General features: G+C 47.1%; 1 protein-coding gene across 23 annotated transcripts in view; it reads right to left on the reverse strand.

Annotated features, from left to right (window-relative positions):
• Positions 1 to 10,072: 10,072 nt before the first annotated feature.
• Positions 10,073 to 25,151, reverse strand: part of LOC146771980 (stAR-related lipid transfer protein 3-like) — a 134,528-nt gene continuing 119,449 nt past the window's right edge. For all 23 annotated transcript variants that reach the window (XM_085640265.1, XM_085640256.1, XM_085640266.1 and 20 more), the window contains 3 exons: positions 23,127 to 23,231; positions 22,886 to 22,979; positions 10,073 to 12,580 (listed from right to left, as the gene is read on the reverse strand). In XM_085640265.1, coding sequence (XP_085496391.1) covers positions 12,470 to 12,580; positions 22,886 to 22,979; positions 23,127 to 23,231 — 310 coding nt within the window. In that variant the 3' untranslated portion in view covers positions 10,073 to 12,469. The remainder of the gene's footprint in view (positions 12,581 to 22,885; positions 22,980 to 23,126; positions 23,232 to 25,151) is intronic.

Below are 25,151 nucleotides of genomic sequence, written 5' to 3' on the forward strand. Positions count from 1 at the left end.
TAGTCCTCACCCCACTGCCACATCAGCCAACACCTACGGATGCTACACTGGCTCCACGTCAAGAAGAGAATCACCTTCAAGTTTCTCCCACGCAGCCATGCTCACAAAGCACTCCACAATACCTGGACCTGCCTACATGAACCACCACCTCTCGTTCCATGCTACCCAAAGATCCATCTGCTAAGCCCAGCTCTCTCTTGCGACTGTACCATGCATCAAGAACACCGGAACGCGATGACGCTTCTTCTCCTTCCGGCCAAGGCTTAGAACACCCTCCCTCTCCACCTCTGACATACACCATCACTCTCCAAGTTCCTGAAGGGCCTGAAGACCTAGCTCTTCGATGAATCACCGTGAACTCCCAGGAACTGCGCCCCACCTCCCCTGCAGGGCCTTGAGACCCTTCCGGGTGAGTAGTTACGCTTTATAAACCCTTGATTGATTGACAATCTGATGAATTGTTTTCTTTTCATCTCCACCAGAAAAAACCTGGCAGTCTCAAACAGACACACAAAAAAAAAGAACAATTACCTCTGCACTCTGGAAGAAAACTCCTGAAAGGGAGAAGGGCGATTCTTTTTTTGTTTTTCAATAATCAACGCCTGCTTTGGCAGTTTTTTCTTTGAAAAGCAAATAAAAAATGTGTGCAGCCACCCGAAAGACAGAGGCTGAGGAACAAACTTGTAGTGCCTTCATAGGAGATCACTGTTGGTCTTGCCATGATCTCTAGGTAGGGTGGGCAGCAGTCCATCAGGGTGGTGGACATAATGTCCTCCACCTCTCATTGACAGTGGGCTGCTTGTCAAACAATAAATCAGACCCAAGGTTTTAGCATATGGTGGAAAATATGTACCACCATATCCTGTTCATTTGCTTTGGCATGCCTTTTGTTTGTTTCGCACTGGACTTTAGAATATCCAAGCTCACTGTTGAAGGTCCATGTTTATGTGACATATGATAGTGTAGCACTTCAGCCCAATTCGTTTTCAGGGGCACCCAAAGTGTAGAGAGGGTGATATCTTGATTACATTTTTCCCCCCTCAACATGTACTGCCTCCCACCCTCTTTATAAAATCTATTTTCCCACTAGTGACAGTCTTCCTTAGAGTGTATATGGTTGGTAGACTGTGGAGCTGCATGTACCTGGTATGTGTGGGAGCAAGCAAGTAGACTGGTGTCCCATGTGGACTAGTAAGTATGGTTAAATGTGATGGTGATTCTATGGCAGGACTGGAGGTGGGGATTATGCAAAGACTTTCTTGGTTTATTTTAACAGCAGCCATTTCATTATATTTTAACACAACTACAATTCCCATGACCCACAGGGAATTTAGTGAAAATCATCAAGAGACAACAATGCAGAGACAGTCAATCGGTATCCAATCACAAGCCAGTACTCCTATGAAGCCCATCCTCCTGTGACCTCACAGCCTCTTTCTTTGCTGCTTACAGCCAAGCTAAGTCTCCTCTTTCCTATTGCTTTTGTGACAAGGCCTTAATTTGTTGGCTTTGCATTTTGTTGTTAAATATTGCTTGCATTGGGTTCGAGTGTGTGTAACAGTGCCAGCAGAGGGACCTCCAAGTGCTCCTTCTCGTTGGTGATTTTCATCTGGTGCGGCTCGCTCTGTGGGGTGGTCTTCCACCCGCTGGGGGGGGGGGGGGGGGGGGGGGAGGGTCTGTGTGCAGCAGCGTAACTCTATGGTCAGGGCGCGAGACTTCAGAATCTCCTCAGAAACTGGTTCCAAGTCGCAACCGTTTTCCCTGTGTTGCTGCCTCTGAGCCTTGCCCACCTGGAGAGTGACGCCCCACGCATCAGGGTCTGTACAGGCTGCGACCTGCATTTTTCCATTCCACCCATCAAAGGTCTGTAGTGTGCATGTTTGTCGATCACCCAGTAGTGTCAGTATTAACTTTTAGGCTGTGAAGGACTTTTTTCAAGGCACATGCTACCAGGCAGGGATCCCCACTAAGATTGTAGCACCAGAGGGTCTCTCCCATGGCTGTGACTCACCTGATCGTGAGGCATTGCCCATCCCTAACTGCTGCTGGCGCCCAGCCCCAAAACAAAATCTGTAGCGCTTCTGCCCTGCCTTTACCCACCATAAGGCACTGAGATAGCACTCTCTGAGGGATATGTGGGTCCCCCGAAGTAGCTACTGCTCTTTACTTGCTCGTATGCTCCCACTGGCTTGCCATGGAGAGGACAGAAGATATGGTGGGAGAGGGAGACCCCTTCTGTGCTCTTCCTTGGGATGACTAGTTTTATCAGGCAGTAGATGGCTCTATCGAGCTGTGGAGGAAGCCATGGCGCCAATGGAGCAACACTTGTCCCAAAAGATAGCGCAAAGCTGATGCCTGCCAATACTTCTCCAGGTCCCGGTCCCCCCTCCTCCTCCCCTACAGTCACAGGACCCAGACTTGATCCCAGTTACATGGCCTTGCGAGGCAGGGGTGAATTAGGACGCGTATGAGCTTCTTAGAGAGGTTTTCTTGGCGCAGCACCGACCTCCTATACCCAATTTGGATTCAACTGACCCAGGTACTCCCCCTCCCCCACCCCCCACAGGCCTCTCCTGATCCCCTTTATGATGGGCATGGGAACTCGGATGATGTTGAGGGCCCCTCAAGGCCCTGGCGCCCCTCCCCGCCAAACCCCAATCTCAGGGCATGATACCCCCACTGCACCTGATGACCCCACCGACTTGCTTGAGCCTAAGAAGACACTGCATCCTCGCTCCTCTGAGTGGGCTCCCTCTACATGGTTGACAAGTACATAGCAGCAAGAATTAGGGCACGATGGGCAAAGAGGCGCATAAGCGCCTGAGGGCTGAGTGTCCTTGACCCTCTTTAGATGGAAAGGGGGATCTTACCCCGGAGCTTCTTGGCCAAGTTTATGAAGGACCTCAAGAAGGGGATTGATAGATCTTGGCGAACATGCCAGAATAAGCTGCTTGACATTCTTGGCCCTCTCACCAAGATCTTCGACACGGTGGAAGATGCCAAAGTTTTAGATGCTTTGATTTCCCCGTAGGTCCTGCCTGGATGGGCGCAGCGAGCAGTCATCTTTCTAGGCATTGCGAACTGTGTGCGGTCCACGGAGCACTGCTGCTCCTTGCTCATAACGATGGACCCAAAGCTGGGTGATCGGACTGAGCACTGTGGTTCAAGGGGGACTCTCCGGGGAACCCTTTGTCAAAGAATTGGGAAGGTTTGTGAATAAGTTCACGCGTTTGGACCAGGCTACCAATTCTGGTGAGACCTCCATTAAAAGAGTTTTCCCCACTTGGGTTTTCGGGGGGGAGGGGGGAGAGAGGGGCGGTCAAGGCAGGGGCCACTAACCCGGTCAATCCTCACAATAAGTACCTGGATGCAAGGCTGCAGAGGGGAACATTATCAGGACCAGTCCCGCTTTAGCAACTTTTACCCAACCAGGGGAAGGTGCTTCAGAGGACACGGATCCAGAGGCTTTGACCAGACTGCCAGTTCCGGTGAGTGTTCATCCTGCTCTCTTTCTAAAAGTAGGGGGCCGTCTAGCCAATTTTATCCAAGTTTGGAAACAGATCCTAACCAATGCATGGGTCCTACAGCCCATCCAGGGGTTTCAAATAGAGTTCCTTGGTTCCCCCATTCAAGCAGTGCGCCCAAGACCCCTCCAGTTATCGGCTCAGGAAGCTGCGCTGGTGGATGCAGAGGTCACCGCACTTCTGGCCACAGGGGCTATTTGCCCAATCACACCATATCCTCGCGGCTTTATCAGCAACATATTCTTGATTGCAAAGGACAACGGCCAGTTATAAGCATATGCCAATTCAATGAGTGTCTAGGGTATCGCCACTTCAAGATATTCTCTGCCCCGCCGACTGGATGGTTTGTATAGACCTGAAGGACACCTACCTGTGCGTTCCAGTGTTTCCTCCATACAGGCGTTTCCTCCAGTTCCTCTACCGCCAACAGGCCTTTGAGTTTTTCACTCTGCCCTTCGGCCTTTCCTCCGCCCCATGGTGCTTCACGAGAAGATTTTATGGTACAATAAAATGTTGCCGTAATGGAGTATACCCAAGTACAAATAATAATGTGTAGTTATCAAGATATGAGAATTAACATTGATTTATGGAATTCATTTGATTTTAAGATGACTTTAATTGAAATGATAATATGATTCTGAAATCGAACAATGCTTCATGTTGGAGGGACTAATTTAAACTTGTTCTGAGCTAAACGATGGTCTACTGAGATTAGAAATTGTTATTTTTTCCATACTTAGAGTGAACATTCCAATGGACATTATGTGATTCGGTTCTCATGAGAATATGGACACCCTGAAAGTTATGCTAACCATAGCATGTATGATACAATAATGTTTCTTTTCAGAATTTGATATGAACTCATTCTTTTCCGTTCTCATGAAATACATGAGATTATTAGTTGATGTTTCTACTTTCTAAATGAGCTAATTCTACATCCTGGACTGGTGATGTCTTTCAATGGTGGTGTGACACCACCTGACGCAAGCATTTGTAAGAAATCGTATATAAGATGGAACACCGAAGGAGGGGCAACACACTCAATTAAAATTTTCCTTTGTGAGTGGCAACACATTCCCAGTTTCTCCTTACTCTTTGAGAGATGCACTTTGCTTTTTGATGCGGACTGACTTTGGAGGATTTTTCGAATTAATTTTGGAATTATGGCTCTATGCTACATTCAGTAGCAGACAGACTGGGCTTTTGCCCTCCTGAACCAGAACTAATCTTGAGATAGATTCTCTCTTTAGTTAATGGACAATTCCCATAGAGACTTTATTCTTCTATCCTTGGATTAGTGTAGCTCTTTCTTGTTAGACCTGGAGAATTATCCTTCTACCCAATGGCAGTCGGATTGTGTACCTCTGTGTTTTGATTCTGATTTCCTTGCATAAATGCTGAGGGCTTTGATTAAAGGAATTGTATTATTAACTGAATTATTGAAAAGATTATTAATAATGATTGATTTTGGATCTTTAATACAATAATGTAACTAAATCTGGTTTGTAATTTTATTTGTTTCTGTTATTTCATTGAACTGTGCAACTATTTGAGTAAGTAAAAAAAGTTTATGGAGAGTAAATGGGAATTCACCCCTGCTATCATCTAAAAAAAGGTACATCGAAGATTTAGAGATAAACGAAGATCAGGATACTCTAATAGTAGGAGGGTCCAGTGCAGTTGGGGTATTGGAGAAAAAGCTTTATGCTTCCGCACGTAGAGATAAACTACTCTAACAGTTCCTTCCTGTGGGTTTCCAGTACAGAGATGGAACATGTTTGTCATTGTGTTTAATCAACAGGTCTAGAAATGGTATGCAGCCATGGCCTCTATTGTAGGTGAACTTGACATTATTATAGTTATGTTCAGATATTCAACAAAACATTCATAGTTCACTTGATTAGACATTTGTTTTTCTGTTCCTAAGGTTACCTATATTTTCTCTGATCTGCCACAGATTATTATTAATTAACATTTGATAGAGCGCATGGCTACCCTTAGGCATCCCAGCGCTTACGACAGCAAGCGGTCGGGTACAGTTCAAGGTCACTTCTGGAAAAGCCATGTTTAGTGGTTTCCGAAACAAGAGATGGTGGATCGTTGAACGGAGAACGATGGGGACCATATTCCATAGTTTTGCAGCGTTACAGGTGAACATTCAGCCTCCAGACTGTGCTCTTTTGATTTTGGGTACTGTCCCCAGGAACAAATTAGCTGGATGCAAGCTTCCCAAGGGGCGGTGAAAAGCTATAACTGAGAGGGTGATTTTAGGGTCCATACCCCAAAGTGTTTTGTGTGCTATGCATAATGATTTGAACTTTATGGGTTCCTTGATTGGTATCCAGTGTAGCTCTTTTAACGCCGGCTTGGCCGAGTGTGCTTTAGGGATGTTGCGCAGCAACCTGGCTGCACAATTCTGCACCACTTGTAGTTTCCTTGTTCTGGACTTTGGAGTACCCAGGTAGAGGGAATTTCCATAGTCCAGCCGGGATAACACCAGTGCCTGAACCATAATCCTACGTGCAGATTCAGGGAGAAGTGGAAGAGTTTTTCGCATCGGTCTAATGATTCCGTAACATGAGGCTGATAATTGTACTGCTTGATGGTCAAATTTGAGCGACCTATCCAGCCAGACTTTTAATCTTTTCTTTGGGTTGTGGAGATGAGCCAAGACACCGTATCGAATGTGGAGCTCCGGTCAAGCAGGACGATTGCACCGTGCCTCCCTGGTCGAGACCTTTCCACGATTGCTCCACTACTGTTAACAGGGCCGTTTCTGTTCCATGATTTGGTCGAAAACCTGTCTGGGAAGTGCAGAATCGAGTGAGCTCCTAAGTACTTAGAGAGAGTTCTATTTACATGTTTCTCTAAGATTTTACTGGTCATGGGGAGGAGCGAGACCGGACGATAGTTGCCCCATAAGTCAGGATTAAGGCTGGTTTTTTTTTAAGTTTCTCTTATCATAGCGTGTTTCCACAATCTGGGCACTTGGTCAGTTGCCAAAGAAGAATTTAAATACTTCCAGTAGCACAGGTAAAATGACATCCCCCACCTTGCGCAGCATGTCAATGGGGGGCTACGTCCAGGGGGGAACCGGATTTAACTTTGGGAAACAGTTGGAATAATGTAGCTAAATCCAAAGCAGGTATATCTTCTAGCCGTGGGAAACTACCCCCCGGAATTTCTACCTCCTGGTCCAGGTTATTAAGGCTGGAGGCATTAGGAAAAGTATTGTAGATATCTAGAATTTTTTTATTAAAAAACTCTGCGAGTTCCGTGCAACGTTGCTGAGAGGATTCTGCAGGTAACTCAGCTGGTGAGCGCTTTGTAAGATTTTTCGTTATTAGGAAAATTTCCCTAGGAGCGTTGGCTGCCACTGTAATCTCCTCATAATATTGTATTTGTGCTCTGTTAGTTTCTGCCTGATAAGATTTTTATAGCTGCTCTGTAGTTCTGTTTATTATGATCAAGTAACACTAACCCTAGTGGCTACACTTACCTCTAGCTGAATTATAGAATAAGTATGCACAAATAGTTTGTTTTGATATGCCCTCTGGGCTTGACAAGTGTTATGTGCTTTGAAGTAGCTCATTGAGACATCTAATAAGTCAACATCACTAGACTATACCTTAGTTTTAGTTTCTATATTTTAATTGCCCCAAATCACGTTATCAATGCCTCTGGATGGAGGTTTCTTCATTATACAATTTGGCTCCAAGCACATCCTAAGAAGCAGTGAAACGCTTCTGCGTTTCTAGTCTTATTCCCATCAGAACAAGGTATCATGTCTGAAAAGCAGATGCCTTTCGGGCCGCGTTTTCGCCAAAGATGCGCGCGCATCCCAGAGCCATTTTGGCTGGACAGTGACTGTATCTCCACCTCTCTGTTGCGCGAAGGTCTCCCATTGTGAGATGTTAGGTACAGGCTTTAACCTTCAGATTCTGGGTCCTCGTTGCTCCATAGTTATTGTTACCTTGGCAACGCGAGAGCCAGGTCTTCAAAGCACATGGCTGCAGATTTCCTGACTGCTCTTTAGAGTGATGCGGGTAAGAACATACTCCATTCCCACTATTGATACATGAAGCAAAAGTGCATTTCTGAGAATGGCATCCAAACAAATGATCAAAACACACACAGCCAGTTCCTGAACACCGACTTTGCATAAACGCCGAAATGTTGCTAGTGCACTTAATTGGCAGATTGCCCATTTTATACGCAAACTGACCCAACCGGATCTTAAACCTAGCCTTTTACTCATTTCTGCCCTCAAATCTTACAAGATTATAGGCTCCCAGTTGATCTTGTTTAGGGAGCCTAGCTGCCATGAATATCTAATCTTACAATTAATGACAGTAAATGATGATCTTCAATACTGATGAAAACAATGTACACTTTTATGTTGGGAGTTTTCTTGGCTACTAGTGTCTCCGCTTTCAGAAACTTGAGGGCATCATAATAGAAAGTTCTGGAATTTGAAGACTACAATTAAAGGTTTTGTAATAATTACTATTACTATTATTATTCATACTCCCAAAATTAAGACATAAGTGGAAATTACCCATGCCAGCTCTTTTTGTGAAGAAATGTGGTCAAGTCAGCAAGTCGGGGCCAAAAGAGTATGTTTTGATAGGGCTGTTTAGTCCCTGGAGCACTCGGCTGAAGCACATACAGTGGAACAATCACATATTCATTACTATCACCATTACCTAGACAAATCCAGCTAAATTAACTGAGGGTAGGCAGAGCTGTTTTCTGGCCACTGATATACTGTCGCTAGTTAAGGTTGGCGATTTACAGGTTGGACTACATGCTCTTTTGTAAGTTTTCAGTTTTTCCTATTTACTAATAGTATCAGGTACAATCACACCTGACAAGCTTTAAACTGAGGTGGAGATATCAAATATGGTACAAATGAAAGGATTCAATAACAATGTTCTGCATCTAGGTGACCGTTGTGGAGGAAGGCTACGAGTACTTTAGATATAGTGCAGTGCAAATTCAAAACACAATCCGCTACTCTACTGCGCATCTTAGCGTAGGTGCCAGAATTGTTGGGAGGGCAAGAAAAGGAACATTATTAAACCCAAGGCAAAGACCGGATTATCAATGATCATGTCCTCCCAATTTGAGAAGTGGTCTTTCTTCCACAAATGCACAGTGTAAGGTTTCCTTTGTACAGAATGCCACTGGGTTGGAAACACATACATGTCACTAGTAGAATTACAAAGAAAGGTGCTTGCTGGGAGCAGCAATGACGTGTCTTCAACTACTCTTCTATCTAAGTTCTACACAAAGAAACCTAGCAACAATATACATTTACAGGCAGTAGACATAGTGGTAAATCCAGGAGGAGGATCATTTGCGCAAGTTTGCCCCTTGGAAGGTCTCACCCTACTAAAGGGTATGAATAGCAATACATCTACATATCTGTACATGTGTTCTTGTGAAACAAACTTAATATTGGTTTGTATTTGGTTTACATACTCTTTATAAATGAAAGGAATATGCTACTTACCAGTATGTATCTGTTCTTGGCATGTAGAGCTGCAGATCTACACACTTTTACCTGTATCTGTTCCAGTCTATCTTATTTAGATACAACACACATGGGCCTCTTCACTGTTACTACTACGCTCCATCTTTCCTTGTTGGCGAAAAACAATCTGAGGATGGAGCCGAAGCCCATGCGCAATACGAACCAAGGGAGGAGTCACCGACCTCGTGACTTCCAAAGACTTTCCAAGAGGAAAAACAAACTGCAAACATCCGGGCCCAACACCAGATGGCGATCTATGAAAAAGTGTGTAATCTGCAGCTCATATGCCTCGAACAGAAGAGAACCATATATGTAATCATAAATGTATGAACTGTAAATCAAGTATAAACATGATGTCCTATTTGCTTGAAGCTTCCCATTATAGTGATTGCAGGCCTTAGCAGGCTGGGGAGCTCTAATGTTACATGTTGTACATTTTCCAGTATTCTTCCCTTCAAGGCTGCCCTGGACTTCCTTGAGGGGAAGATCCTAACACCTGCACTATCAGAACAAGTTTCTGTCAAGTGATCTTATTGTTTTGACTTGTAGGCAGAGACATTGGATATATATACTAGCTCAATTGGACATGTTTTTTAGCTCTGTGCTCGAACTGATCATTTTCTAGGGAGAACCTTGGTAGGTTAAAAGGACAACTGTCCTTGCTGTTTTGATTGGATGCTTTCTATTTAGCATTAAAGACTAGTTGGATTTGAAAGCTGTCAGTTGTGTTATGTTTTCATTTTAACACTTTATAACCAGTGGTTCTGTTAGTAGACAGGCCGATCCCAGCTTTAGAGGATCACCGGCACATCTAAGAGAATCTTTGGCAGGATCCATCTGCCTCCGTTCAGGTGTCGGGAAGAAGATAGCACAAAGACATGAATGACACAGTGGGGGAAGAGAGGTGTAAACTGAGAACAAGGAGAGCCTGCAGTACAGTAGGAAAATAAGCAGACTGAATGGGCAAAGGTGTGCTCTGAGTTAGTATTAAAAAAACAAATGCAAAATTCTCGTTTTTGTAAAGGTTTTTTAATATATCTTCGATATGGGCACAAAGTTTCAAAGGAAGATGATGAATTATCAATGATCAAAGGATTTTTAACGAAATCCAAAGGATGGCGTCAAGAGCTGGATGGTAAATGAGTGCAAAAATAAAAGTGCAAAAACATCAAAGTAAAAGACATTTGAATCCCCAAAAAGTCCGGTTAATCCAAATATGTGTTAAAAAATTGAAAGGTTTAAGTTAAAACAATGTCAAAGGTGATATGTTAAATCCGGGTGCGATTGTTGACAACATTAAGCTTGTAAACTTGGGTGACCAAACAAAGCTCCCACAGGTTTCTTCAGATTGAAAGAGTCAGTCAAACCCCAAAAGCGCAGTCCTGTGAACCTCATTAAAAGAACGCTGTGCCTGCTGTCTCTCAATCATCATCTGCAGGATGGTCTGGGGCACAGCACAGTAAAATAAACCTTGCTTCCATCAATATTCTTGGAGCCCTCAAGGATGCTCCAATTCACATTAGAGGATAAGACATCATACACAATCAAAAACAGAGAAAAGATGGTTGCGGCACATATGCTTTGCATTCCACATCTCATGACCCCAGTAGGACAGAAACCTAAGGGGCAGCTGGGATCCTAAATCACAAATTAAAAGAAAACAATCCAGGCTTAATGAAGTGATCCCCTTCACCCTCTTCCAATTTGTGACTAAGGTTGAAGGTGGTTAATACTGTGGCTTTGTGTAAGGCATTCTCAACCCTGTATCAACACCCTACCCCTTCTAGAGACGGAAAAGCCTTATTCAACATGCCCTCCTGCTCCCCCGCCTCTCTCGTATATCATACATTTCTTTTAAGGCCCACAAAGTCCATTAGCAGCGGCTGCAATGATCAGTCACAGAACCACATGAACAGAAAACAGTGATAATAGACAAATGCAGTACACGCGCTAAAGCCACTCGCCGAGTGGACCTTCACTGGAGGTCTCCCTACAAGTAGAGGAACATGGTGATCCTAACAAATGGCAGAAGACCTCGCTTAGGCCCGCCTCCCATACACTAGGGTGCATGATGGAAAAAGGAACAGCACCGGCACTGCCAGTTGCAGCCACTTTGGGGAGGTATGCAGAGTGAGAGAAAATAAACACAAAAGGTAGCCGGGGCAGGAAGAAGGGCAACACACACTGGCAAGTGTGTGTGATCTTAAACCAACAAGAGGCATTCCAGACCAATAAATAAGTCAAAACAGGTCTTTGCAAAACTGAGTTCCCATTGCACTTACTGGTCCTTTCATCCAGGATGCTAGGACAGTTTCTCATGAAGGTGTGGAGCCACTGATGGGGTGACTGGTCTGTGGCCAGAGATCCACCCAGCTTGAACTCTGCACCCCAGAGCCATTAGATGACAGTCTGCAGCCAATGATCATCGTAACTAGTCACCTTTTTCTGATTTAAACAGATCTGGCTCAATGGTGACTCAATAATCACATTTACATGTTCAATAGCCATACTGACTGTTCACCACAATTCAAAGTTTTCATAATCCTGGGCCTTGTTCTGTACCTGTAGGAAGCCTCCACAATAATTGCAGTACTAGCAAGGGAGGGGCAATTTCAGTACAAACATATAAGGGATGGGATTACATGGTCCTGCCACAGCAGAAGATTGTGTTCAGATTACTGCAGCCCTGGAACAAACCTCTTCAAAGACCTCTCAACTGCTGCATGTAAAGGAACAACCTGGTGTAGACCATGTGTTAATCACAGCATCATCACAGCCCCTTAGGGCTCCACTCTTATGAGCAAGTGGGGTTATTCTCAAAACCAAGGCAAGCATACCCCGATACAAAAAAAAACCCTAAGAAACAACCAGCCATTCCTGAAACACCAAAAGTCAAGGCGAGAAGGAAGAGCACCTTCATACGTGCTGAACCGCAGGCTTTGGACAGAGGGTCTCTCTCAAGCGTAAGAGCAGCAGAGGAACTACACATGCTAGTGTATGGCACCCTGTGGACGGAGAGGTGTGGACTGAGACGGACGCTTTGGGGAATGCAAAGGCTCTTTCAGAGGTGCACAGTTAGTGTCTTTCAAAGGAACCCGTTAGGAACTCCTGCACCAGGCATTAAATGCGTTTAGACTTCGGTCCCCAGGAATGCCAGAAAGCTTCATGTCTGCTCCTAAATGTTTGTCACATCCTAAAAGCTGCAAGGACTGCACCTATCGCCAGTTCAAGCACTCTGAATCCTGGTCAGTAGCTGCTTTCTGGATGTACTGTCAAGCTCTTCCAGAGCCCCACAGAGGAGTCCCGACAAGGAGGCCTTGAGCAGGTAGGAGACTGACGAAGGAAGACGAGCAGCAAGGTATGGATGCAGGGGATACAGGAACGGAAGGTCTCTCGTCTAGAACCGTCATTAAGGCACACCATTGTTGGTAACCTCCAAGACACGCTTGCGAAGGTGAAAAATGAACTCGAACATGGTCGCTGCAAGGCTTTGACTGATGAGATATTTGGGCAGGCGGCCCTATAAGAGAATGAAATATGTTGATTAGCAGTAGAGAAATGACCAGACTCAAATACAGCCACAACAGCAATTACTGTAGGCAGCTATGGGGCCACAAAAACATTTGCTAAAGCATACAGCTGGGACAAACATAGCAAAACGGACTGGAACAAAGCAGAGGGAGCAATATGAACATTCAGATGGGTATGCAGTTTTATTTGTTTGACAACTTTAGGAGAGCATTTTGAGAAGAAATGCTGTACATAGCTGTCAGGCTACATAAAAAACAAACATTGAAAATGCAACAGGTCTTGCTTTGCTAATGGTATTATATAGCAAAGCAAATGGCTTTAACTTAATTAAAGGCGAGACCTATTGCATTTTTAATACTTGTTTAGGACAGGTGAACAGATCATTCGGCTGACACTGACTGCACGAAATACCAGACAGTATTTGAATAACAGAGCTTTTAATTGTGTAGCACAAAGCAAGTGTTTCAAATTCTGTGCACGCCGTTTACAATATGTAAAGGGGGGGGCTTCAAGGTCTTCCAAAAGTATATTAGTGCTTTAAAGGCTGCAATTGGAACTTAAGCTTTATTTAATGAAAAAGCACAGACCTAGGAAATATGGGTCGGTATTCCCCACAATATAAACTCCCCCGACATAGAAGTATTTACTTAAGTTTTTTTTTCTTCAAGATATACATTTTAGTTGGAGAAAGCATGAGAGCGTTCACAAATTAAACCATTTTCAAAAGCATGGGTGTCAATGCCCCATCTTTATCAGTGCATTCGTCAATGGGCTGAACGATGCACCACTCATAACCCCCAGTCCACTGAATAAGCATAAACCCTTTGACTGCGCAAACATTAGCAAGACATGTCCATTGACATTTGTGGCTCGTGCGCATGATATATACGCGTCATGAGAGCGACCTGGCTACACACACATTTTAATAAGGCAGTCGAGGAGTTTAATCGGAAACTACCTGATAGCTAGCATACTTGGCTGTGTAGAGTGCAGATTAGAGTTCAATAACATGCCCACACAATGGTGGGTGTGGAGCCCAGGACCGCACCTGCGGAGTAGTGGGGGCAGAGTGAGTCCACATGCTGTTACCTCAGATGGAAGGTGGGTCTGGAACGGTCTAAAGTCCAACCCATTTTCCCTCCTCCAGGGATGGGTTGATGTAGAGACCCAGACCAGATTAGCCTCCATGAGCACTAATAAAGCCCAGCACCACCACTGCAGAGCAGTGTGCACGAAGTCTTTAGCATCTCAGCAACACACCAGGGCAGTGTGTGAGGACCTTAGCATCCGCATAGCCCTACCACAGGAGGCGAAGAAATCAGTGAGAAGCTAGCACACAGAAGCAGTAGGACAAGAGGCAGTCCAATCCCAACCCCTGCAGAGCAGATCATCTGTCAAAGGGCAACAGCAACACAAAAACGCATAACCAAAGAATTGGTGGGAAGAAAGTACAAGAGCAGCCGGGCGAAGTAGACAGGTGGAGGTGGGTGCGCAACTAGGGAGCACAACAGGAACAGCAAGCAGTCGATGCGGAGTTCAGCCCTGCCTTTGTGAAGCGATGGGCAACTACAGTGGCCCTCTACAGGTAAAACAGCACTCACCTCAATCTTATGGCCCCCGGGCGGAGGTGCAGGCCCGAGGTGAGAGTTGCGGGCGAGCCAGGTATGTCATTCAAGCAGGAACCGCGGAGATCAGCCTGAGCCCTGCGCAAAGAAGGGATTCTCTGCAACCGTGGCAGAGGGTGGGGCCTAGGCCCGGGCTGAAAGCCGCGGTGCTCCGGAGCAGCAGGAGAGAGGGATAGTCAGAAGGGGACCGCAGGAAGTGACGCACTCATAACACAAGTACAGACCGGGTGGCTCTTCCCAGCAAAACGCACCAAGGAACCTGCTGCGGGGTGGAGTCGATGCTCAGACTTCAGCCCGCCTTAGGGAACAGTTGACATGCTACCACCAATCCCGTGCAACCATGCAATGGGAAACTTCCGCCTGCCAGGGGCACCGGCTCATTGAAATGGAGTGGAGTTACTCTCCCATTGAAAAATCATTATATCTGTGCTATCGTTACTAGAGTCGCCTACTGACAGACGGCGAGATGTGCAGCTGCTCAAGACAGCGCCACGGGGGCACGTGCACTTTCCGAGCTCATAGAGCCAATGAGGTACTGTAAAGTATTTTCCCAAACAATAAGCTCGTGTTTAGTTTCTAAGGCAAGCCAGCCAATAAAACAAGCTATCACCATTGCACAAGTAACAAGCGCGGTACCAAAAGTGAAAGAGAACCACGCTGCAGCCGGAGCATGGGGATCTCTTGTCTTTATGGGGCCATGTGTTTCCAATTAGAAACACATGGCCCAATAAAGATAAGAAAGTGCTTTGCGACAGTTGCAAAGCAGGCGACCCAGTCCGGCTCAGAGGCGAAAGGACGTCATCCAAAAACCCTCAATGGCAGGCCACCGTTTAGCATAAACGGTGACGCCAGCCAATGGAAATGAGGGGCGGGGCTTAAAGCCCTTTTCTGAAATTCCTCATTCACAATAAATCTCGCCGACGCTAGCAGCACTTTGCGATGCAACGCCATGCGAGACCTAAAAAGAAAGTGTGCATTCATTGGCAGGCGACAGGCAAACAATGCTAGGCGTGCTCTGGGAAGCCGAGTCCTGACTGCAACACCCATTCCAGATCTGACCCTGACGCGGTGAGCTGCACTGATAATAAACTGCGCTCCACGTGTGCAGTTATTAGCTAACAAGACCGAAAGAACCGCACTGTGAAACCGAACTGACATTCTCAGCGGCCAGTAGAGTGTACAGCCCCTGTGTGACGCTGTGTAACTCTGTCGGACATTTCCGTGCAGATGAATCAATCAATTAATCAGCGAATTTGTATTGCGCGCTACTCACCCGCAAGGGTCTCAAGGTGCTGGGGGGGGGGGGGGGTCGCTACTGCTCGAACAGCGAGGTCTTGAGTTGAGAGATGGTTCTGGGTCAGCCGTAGGTGGGTTGGGAGGGAGTTCCACATTTTGGCTGCCAGGTAGGAGAAGGACCTTCCCCCGGCGGTGGTCTTGCGAATGCGTGGAACGGAGGCGAGGGCGAGGCTGGCGGAGCGGAGCTGGCGGGTGGGTGTGTGGAACGTGAGGCGGCTGTTGAGGTACTTCGGGCCCATGTCGTGGAGGGCCTTGTGTGCGTGGGTGAGGAGTCTGAACGTGATCCTCTTGTTGACGGGGAGCCAGTGCAGGTCTCTCAGATGGGCGGAGATGTGGCTGTGGCGGGGGACGTCCAGGATGAGACGTGCTGACACGTTCTGTATGCGTTGGAGTCTTTTCTGAAGTTTGGCAGTGGTTCCGGCATAGAGGGTGTTCCCGTAGTCCAGGCGGCTGGTGACGAGGGCCTGGGTGACTGTCTTCCTGGTTTCGGTGGGGATCCATCGGAAGATCTTACGGAGCATGCGCAGGGTGTTGAAGCAAGTTGATGAGACTGCGTTGACTTGCTTGGTCATCGTGAGGGAGGAGTCCAGGATGACGCCCAGGTTGCGTGCGTGGTCCGTAGGCTTGGGTGCGGTGCCCAGTGCCGGGGGCCACCAGGAGTCGTCCCTGGCGGAGGGGGATGGTCCCAGGATGAGGACTTCCGTCTTGTCTGAGTTCAGTTTCAGACGGCTGAGCTTCATACATTTCGCAACGTCTTTCATGCCCTCCTGGAGGCTGGATCTGGCGGAGGCGGGGTCGTTGGTGAGGGAGAGGATCAGCTGGGTGTCGTCGGCGTAGGAGATGATGTTGAGGTTGTGTTGACATGCGATGGCTGCTAGAGGGCTCATGTAGATGTTGAAAAGGGTGGGGCTGAGTGAGGAGCCTTGTGGGACGCCGCAGATGACTTCGGTGGCCTCGGAACAGAATGGTGGGAGGCGGACTCTCTGGGTTCTTCCGGTGAGGAACGAGATGATCCACTCTAGGGCCGCTCCTTGGATGCCGGAGTTGCTGAGTCGCTGTATCAGTGTGCGGTGCGATACCGTGTCGAAGGCTGCCGAGAGGTCCAGGGGGATGAGGGCCGCTGTTTCCCCGTTGTCGAGCATGGACCTGATGTCGTCGGTGGCAGCGATGAGGGCGGTCTCGGCGCTGTGGTTTGCTCGGAAGCCGGACTGTGAGGGGTCGAGGTAGCTGTTCGTCTCGAGGAAGGCGGAGAGTTGTTTGTTGACGGTCTTCTCGATGACTTTGGCAGGAAAGGGGAGGAGCGAGATGGGACGGAAGTTCTTGAGGTCCGTGGGGTCCGCGGTGGGTTTCTTCAGGAGGGCGCTGATCTCGGCATGTTTCCAGCTCTCCGGGAAGGTGGCGGAAGCGAAGGAGCTGTTGATGACGTCCCAGAGATGGGGTGCGATGCTGGAGTCGGCTTTGTTGAAGATGTGGTGTGGGCAGGGGTCGGTAGGGGATCCGGAGTGGATGGTGTTCATCAAGCTGGTGGTGTCTTCGGTGCTGACGGGGGTCCAGGTGCCGATGGTGGTAGTGGGGGACGTTGCTTCAGTGGTTGGGTGTGTGGTCTGGGCGCCGAAGCTGTTGTGTATGTCTGCGATCTTCTGGTGGAAAAAAGTGGCGAGTGAGTCGCAGAGGTTTTGCGAGGGTGTGATGTCGTTGTTGCAGGCGCTGGGGTTAGAGAGCTCTTTAACGACGCTGATGAGTTCCTTGCTGTTGAGGGAGTTGTTGTCCAGCCGTTCTTTGAATGACGTCCTTTTGGTGGTGCGGATCAGCTGGTGGTGTTTGCGGGTGGCGTCCTTGAGGGCTGTCATGTTGTCTGCTGTCGGGTTGTGGCGCCAGGTTTTCTCGAGGGTGCGGCAGGTTTTCTTGGAGTTCTTGAGGTCGTCGGTGAACCACTGGGTTCTCCTGCTGCCCGGGAGGATTCCTCAGTGGTGCGAGGTCATCGGCGCAGCTGGTGAGCCACTGTGCGAGGTTGCGGGCTGCTTCGTTGGGGTCCGTTGTGTTGGTGGGTGGGTTCCGGCTGAGGGCGGTGGTGAGCTGGTCGGAGGTGATCTTGCTCCAGCTTCTGCAGGTGGCCTGTTGCGGGTGGTGGTGGAGCGTTGTTCTCCTGAAGGTGAAGTGGACGCAGCTGTGGTCTGTCCAGTGTAGTCCGGTGGAGTGGCTGAAGGAGATGTGCTTGCTGGAGGAGAAGATGGGGTCAAGCGTGTGGCCGGCGTAGTGGGTGGGTGTGTTGACCAGTTGCTTGAGTCCGAGGTTGGCGAGGTTGTCCAGCAGGGCGGCGGTGTTGTGGTCCTTGTCGTTTTCCAAGTGGAAGTTGAGGTCTCCAAGGAGGATGTAGTCCGATGAGGTGAGTGCGTGCGTGCTGACGAAGTCTGCGATTGCTTCGCTGAATTGTGTGCGTGGTCCCGGGGGTCTGTAGATGAGGATGCCTCTGAGGGTGGTCTTGGGGTCAGTGTGTATCTGGAAGTGGAGGTGTTCGGCGTCGGTGAGGCTGTTGTCGGAGTTGGTCGTGATGCGGAGGGTGTTTTTGTGGACGATGGCGATGCCTCCTCCGGTTTGGTTGACGCGGTCCCTCCGTGTGATCTTGTAGCCGTCCGGGATGGCTATGGCGATGTCGGGGGCTGAGGAGGCGTTCATCCAGGTCTCTGTGAGGAAGGCGACGTCTGGTGAAGTTGTGTCCAGGAGGTTCCAGAGTTCGACGGCGTGCCTGTGGACGGAGCGGGTGTTGAGCAGGATACACTTGAGGTGGTTGTTGCTGGTGCTGGGTTTGGTGGGTGCAGTGCAGGTCCGGAGGCAGGTGAACTTGCAGGCTTGGCAGGTGAAAGGTCCGTGGGTGCGTCTCGGGGTGGCTCGGTAGCAGTCGGGGTGGCTCGGCGCGGCCGGCATAGGGGCTGCGTGGCCCGTACTATGGGGAATGGTGACTTTCAGGCCGAGGTAAGAAGGCTCACTTTGGGGTTTATGCACCGAATGCGAGCTCTCTGAACTCGGCGATGCGCTCCCGCTCAAGATATTGGAACTAATAATCAAGGCGTAAAAGCCACGAGGCGGCAGAACGGGCCCTCGTTCCGTTATGTATTTCGATGCACCTGGCTGGGGTCTATTTCCACCTTGGAATTGGAATCGGCGATTTAGCAGCTCCAAAAAGGCGCCCTCAAAGCGAGCTATTTATTCCCGTGACGTCTCTACCTCTAATTTTGCCGGTTTGGGATGAAATTAGCTGCTTTCATCAAGCGATGACCTTGGGTGTGTTAATCTGTGACATAAAACACATGCATGTCCAATCCCACGAGGAGACTGTATGCAAATGTGCGTACCAAGGGGGTAAGTCATGTCTCCCCTCTCCGTGTGAAAACATTTAAATTTTGCACAACCTGTGCATTTATTTAACAGGATGTCGTCGTGTAAGGAGTTCATTGTGCTGGATAGAAATAAAATGCAAAGAACCCATACATTCCAGTTTATTATTCACATTATGAACTGCCCTTGAGCCTAGTCTGAATCTCCAGACTTCTCGTTATGCCGAAGAGCTCTCTGGGTAGATTGTTTCTCATACGTCAGGTATCACTGTAATGCAGGAATTAGGACTGATTTGAGGTTTCGTTTCTGGTTTCCCACCTTAACCTTTCCATTTAAACGATTCCAAACAAAATGGAGGCCTGTGTGGTCCTTTTGCAGTTTTCAGCCTTTGACCGGGTGTGAGGAACAACTGGTCGTGAACGAGGTTTTTTTATCTTGTTGGGGTTTGTTTGGACACAGGAGCATGACACTACCTGGTTTATTCCACGAACCCGGCCCTTTTTAGTTTATCCGACGAGAAAAGACGAACAGAAGGTTTTTATTCATTAAACTAGAAATGTCCTTGTGGAATTAAGATTTTTGTTTCACATCAACTGATACATTTGTTTTTAGAAACAGCTTCCAAGCACTGTCTAGATTCACCTGCGTTGCTCGAGACGTCTACAAGAATTGATTGATTGTCAAAAATGTTAATTAAGTCAAATGTTGGTAATGTTTGTTACAATTGTAAAAGTAAAATCTTGAACAAATGAGTAGATTTCGTCCATTCTTTCTTTATTCCTTGAAGTTTTACTCTTTTGTGTCCTTAGCAGTAGCTCTCGCTATAAAAACGTTGCCGTGGCATGACACTTTGTACTTTGTAATGTCTGCTTCTAGTTGTACATTCTACAAATCCCTAGCGTGCGCACCCGTGTGACCATGTGCACATACTCACACTTATCAGATATCGCGTGCACATACCTATACACACTGTATAAACAGACCTTCTCTATGTGTAGCACAAGTGTTGCACTGTGGGCCCCTCGGCTCCTGTCAAGTGTTTCACTATGACGCCTTCTTATGTTCCGTTTCAAGTTGGTTTTGTTTTTAAAGGCTTGCGGGCGCGGTGGAGCCCGGCACTTGGCCGCAAACTTAAACCCTCCAAATTACGCAGAATTGTACAGGGGAGTGAGTACCTTTGTGGGATTCATTGCTAAAGAGAATAGCATCATTACTTATTAACTAATTTGACAATTGACTCTGCCCGGTGTAGAGATCGACTAGTAACGAGGATGGATGGATAGATGGATGACAGACAGACAGACAGACACACACACACCTCAGTCCGTCCCCGTGGAACTCGTGCCTTTAAAATACCTTCGACAACACAGGCTTCGATAATGAAAGCTTTGTTGTGTACAATAAAGTGCCCGTTAAATGCCCGTTAAATACCCTGTTTCCACAGAAAATAAAGTACAAGTTTCAAACATGACTTTTATAAAGGCAAGCTGACTATGTTCAATGTACGTATCAAAATACATTTTTGTGGCGGAGACAAACAGGTTACTTAATTGTGTATTTTACTGCTATACCCCCTTTTCAAAATCGGCTTTTCTAGATCACAGTGTTGAAATGTATGTATATATTTCCCCGCTGCTATTTTAGTGGCGTCCTTTGAAAACATGCGTGTCCGTAACTTTGAGGTGGAGGGGAGGTATCGCTAGAAAGTTTCAAGTGCAGATATGTTTCAGGTGGGTTATTAGCATGGGCCCCCCCACTCACAGTACCACCGCCAACACAGAAGATCGGATCTGACTTCTGCACCGGCCAAAGTAACATTTGATTGGATGAATCGGCCAAAGACCCACCGCGCAGCAGTGTGCACTCTTCCCTCCAGACTGGGTTTTATATGTACACTTCCAAGCCACAAAGCAGAGCCCGCTTAAGAGGGGTTTAACAGAGGCATCTCATCTAACCCCGGATACCTCTGCAACACCAACATGGCGGAAATGCACGGCGCCACTCGCCTTTCGCAAAGCAAACCTTGACTTTTCAGCACTACAAACCAAGAAACTTATATTTCATCTCGTCTGTTTCATCCCAGTCCCAAGTTGGTTTCTGAAGAAGCAAGGGGGGGGGCGATTATTGATGAACTGACAAAGCGGTGCCTTCTGCTTTACACTACAACAAAACACTTCTAGAGTGCCCAAAGACTTCACAACATAGTGTACTGAAAGAACAAGCGTTGATCTCTTATCTTTATGGGGCCATGTGTATGTAACACATGGCCCCATAAAGATAAGAAACTGCTTTGCGACAGACGCAAAGCTGGCCACCGAGTCCACCCGGAGGCCAAAGGGGGTCCACCAAAAACCCTAATTTCCAATGGCAGGCCATCGTTTACCATAAACGGTGACGCCAGCCAATGGAAATAAGGGGCGGGACTTAAAGCCCTTCTCTAAAAGTACTCATTAGCAATAAATCTCGCCGAGCGAGCTGCGCAAGTGCGCCGCTGCGCTAGGCAAGACCTAAAAACCATATATCTATAATGATAGCATCACCTTTTCTGTCTCGTCAGTACTGTTTTGCTTTTTTTAGGTGTGCTACATCTATTCAAGGTGTACAACTCAACTGGCTTCACCAAGGCGTCCATTCACTTGTGAGTTTTGTACAACCCCATTGGCTTCACCAAGGCCTCCATTCACTTGTGAGTTTGTCTAGTTGAAAAATAACACAAGGTCCAACAAATGCTCTCTTCTGATTACTGGGATTTGCACTGTTTTCTACAAGAATTCCACATGCCACCGTAGGCCTACCTTGAGTGGCGTAGAGGCTGCAATACGGCACCGAGCAACCGCCGGTGGCGGAAATTAATTCAATTAATTTTTGTAACATGTTTGTTATATAATGGAATAAGGTTCGTGCAACCTACAACTTTCCTGCTGGAACATTTAGAAGGAAGACAGCCAATGCACAAACCTATTGGGGGCACAAAGCTTAGCTTTGCTTAACACCCAATCCCAACACTTTCAGTGAGCGCTTTCAAAGAAAGACATGTAACCCTGAACAAAATCCTCAGCTTCACTCCACCAGTGAAGTCCTCTGGAGCGCTGTTTTATCTTTTGCCCAAACCTCTTAGCAGTCTACCTGTGTGCCCCCTTAAAGCGTTAGGATGACCCTTAAGAATGCTGCTGCAATAAACTTAACTGGGCATAGTTATTTGCATCCACCACACTTGTGTCACTGGGAGCAAAAGGACGGACAGCCGATGCGCTCTCTAGACAGAAACAGATATTCTGTATTGTGATCCTCACATGGGAGTGAATTAGATTATCAACTTTAACTCTGAGAATCTGATCTTCCACTGTGATCAGGGAGCACAGACATGCCTGTCAGTTCCCTCTCCACGCGGAGTATTTAGAAGTCAACAGTGGGTTGCAGAAGAGTGGTATTAGTTGACCTGGTCAAACTCATGCACAGCTCGTGATGACATTGAATAGGTGTCTTGCACCAGCTAACTGCAGCAAAGACTAGAGAGGGCTAAGTCAACGTACCAGGCAAATTCAGCACTGAGACAAGGAGGGAGGCAAGCTGCACTGATGTACAGGGTGGATGCATCATGAGCAGTGCCAGATAACAGCAATAATATTGTAGTGGGGTGCAGAACTAAGTGGGGGATGAAGGAGGAGCATGAGCAAAGTGGAGACCTTGCCATAGAATGTGCAGGAGATCAGTGGAGGATGGAGAAGGGTGAAAGTGGATGGGGCCAGGGGAGTGGAGGCAGAACATGGAGACTGCAGGTTGGCAGAGGATGATGAAAGATGTAGTCCCAGGTAGAGGCTGGAGAAGGTAGTGGTGATGGAAGCCTGAACAGACAGTCGAATAGAGGTGGTGGGGGACATGCGAGGGGAATGAAGGCGGAAGAGGAGCATGGAGGCGAGTGGCGGCTGCAGAAGCAGGAGCTAGATTCTGGGTGAGGGGGAAAGAGTAAAAGCAAGAGCAGGGGTGACACCCCACGGTGTAGGAGGTTAAAGAAGGGCATGAACTATCCAAATTACCTTGAGGTCAGTGTTGAGGACCCAGATGACTGTACACACTGTTGGATTCCGGGAAGACTTCAAGACCACAAAAGCACCAGGACCGTTTTCTCCACTGACAGAAAGAGGACATGAATGAACATGCACAATGGTAAGAAGCTACATGAAGACATCCAGTGGTTGTGTGTACACTTGCATGTGCCCACACACACTTCAAATTCTGAAGAACTATCCCACCCACAAGATTGAGAAAAATGCTTACCGCACGTATTTGGGATGTGGAGGCCTGGCTGCATGAGAGACAGACATCCCTGAGGAAATATAGCGATCCTTTCGTCTCTCAATCCGGCGAACATTCACAAAATCCCTAAATAAGGAAAAGCAGCATAGACTAAATGACCAGCGCGGGGTGCAGGAAATCAATTAGTTCAATAAAGTAGAGGGCGAAGCTAAAGGACTGACTGCACTTATGATGTGGACACTACTTGCTAGGTCTCTTGGCTCTGGTTGGAAGCACTGTCTAGCCAAACAATATTACTCTGAAGTTTTTCCTGAAAATTGTCAGTGTAGAGAAGAGCTTCCTGTCCAGCAGAAGCGTCTTCCCAGACAATTGTCTGCTGAACAGGAAATCCAAGAACCGACGGGTAATCAGGACTGTGAAAAGATATTTACTTTTCTGTATCAATTATGCGAACCTTTGTATGTAAGCCAGATACAGCTCTGAATTGGAGGACTTGGCAAAGCTTTAGGTATTGCGCAATAGAGGGAAGTGCAGGAGTCCAAAGAGGGATTTATTGCTACACAGTCAACTAAAGCCTGTGTTTCTTTCCCCAGAAAGAAGCAGAAAGCTTGCATGTCATTTCATCAACTGAAACTAGCAGTACGCTGCTACCGAGCTGACCTCTGGCGTAAGAGAAGCTCAGCTTTTGAACTCTATTTGTAGGCTGCAAGTCCACACCAAAGATTTTCTGAGTTGGTATGGCTGCTTGAGGTCTGCCTTTGTGGGCAAATATAAGCATCCTATTTGGAGTTGCTAAGTTGAAGATAACGGTTATGGAGGGCTGAACGCCTGCAAGTAAATGCGCATGATCTATATCTGGTGTGGGGGGTCCAAGAACACAGCACACACAAGGGTGTCTATCATTAGCGTAGCATTGGACAACATCTACACTTGAAAATGTCAAAGAAGGCAAGATATAGATTAAACAGGGTATGCACAGAGATGAGCCATGAGGAACCCCATCAATTAAACTATCTAAGCGACAGAAACCACCTTCAACATTTCATTTCAGTGAAACAGCCAGTTTCTCTTAAACTCTCAAGCCTCCCCATAGTGTTCTCTCTCCAAAGCACCATCAACTTGCGCCGGCCCCTCACGCCCAACCGTAATCAGGCCTCTCCCCATGTCTTTGAATCTCTATGCCCATGTGTAGGGTACTTGCCACAGTGTTCATCAGCTGCTGTTCTTCCACCCCTGCAAGCCTACCTATGAGACCTGATCTCACATGAGAGCTTTCCAGAGCCAATCAACGCCTTCTGATGCCATAATACAGTGCAAAATTGGGTTAAAATGTAAAGTTTAATAGTTTTGTAACCTGACATCCACCTCTGTTTGCAAATACCTTAAATGAATGGGCAGACTAACCTGCTTGTTCCAAAGTACAAGATGATTAAAGCTGCAGACTGGATTTATTTGATGTTTAATACAAGAAATAGGTTTGTCCTAAGGAGGGTTTCACGGCGAGTGGTTATGTGGGCTAACTGAGTAGCATGCAGATAAAAATTCCGCAATCATCGTACAGCCTCCCATGATTCTTGCAGTTGCAGCTGAATGAAGCTATGAGGACCATGTCCAAGTTGTCTGATGCGTTGACTTTAAGATACTCGTGAACCAAAGGAATATAATGAAAGGCATAATGGAATTCCCCTAACCCAATAATTCAGTTAAAGACAACCCTCGTATGGAATTCTCTCCTGTTTCCGTACAAAAGAAGGGAAAATCTTGATGACTGTCCTTTGTCGCAAATGGATCTACAAGAGGACACCCCAGCTCAGGCTCTCCGCTTAAACACTGCTTTAACCCTCAAGACGAAACTCTGCACGAAAGGTGAATCACCCACTTGTATAGTTAACAGTCGGCGGACACACAGAATGAAGCGATCTCTCTTCGGGTCAGTTCAGAAATGGCTAGGATGTCTGAGATCTAGAATAAGTTTTCCCTGAAAAAGGGAACAAAGGATCTTACTTTAGTAGATTATTTCTTGGACGGACACAAACAATGAGTAAT

The sequence above is a fragment of the Triturus cristatus genome, unplaced genomic scaffold (assembly GCF_964204655.1).
Source record: "Triturus cristatus unplaced genomic scaffold, aTriCri1.1 SCAFFOLD_168, whole genome shotgun sequence".
NCBI classification, from domain to species: domain Eukaryota; kingdom Metazoa; phylum Chordata; class Amphibia; order Caudata; family Salamandridae; genus Triturus; species Triturus cristatus.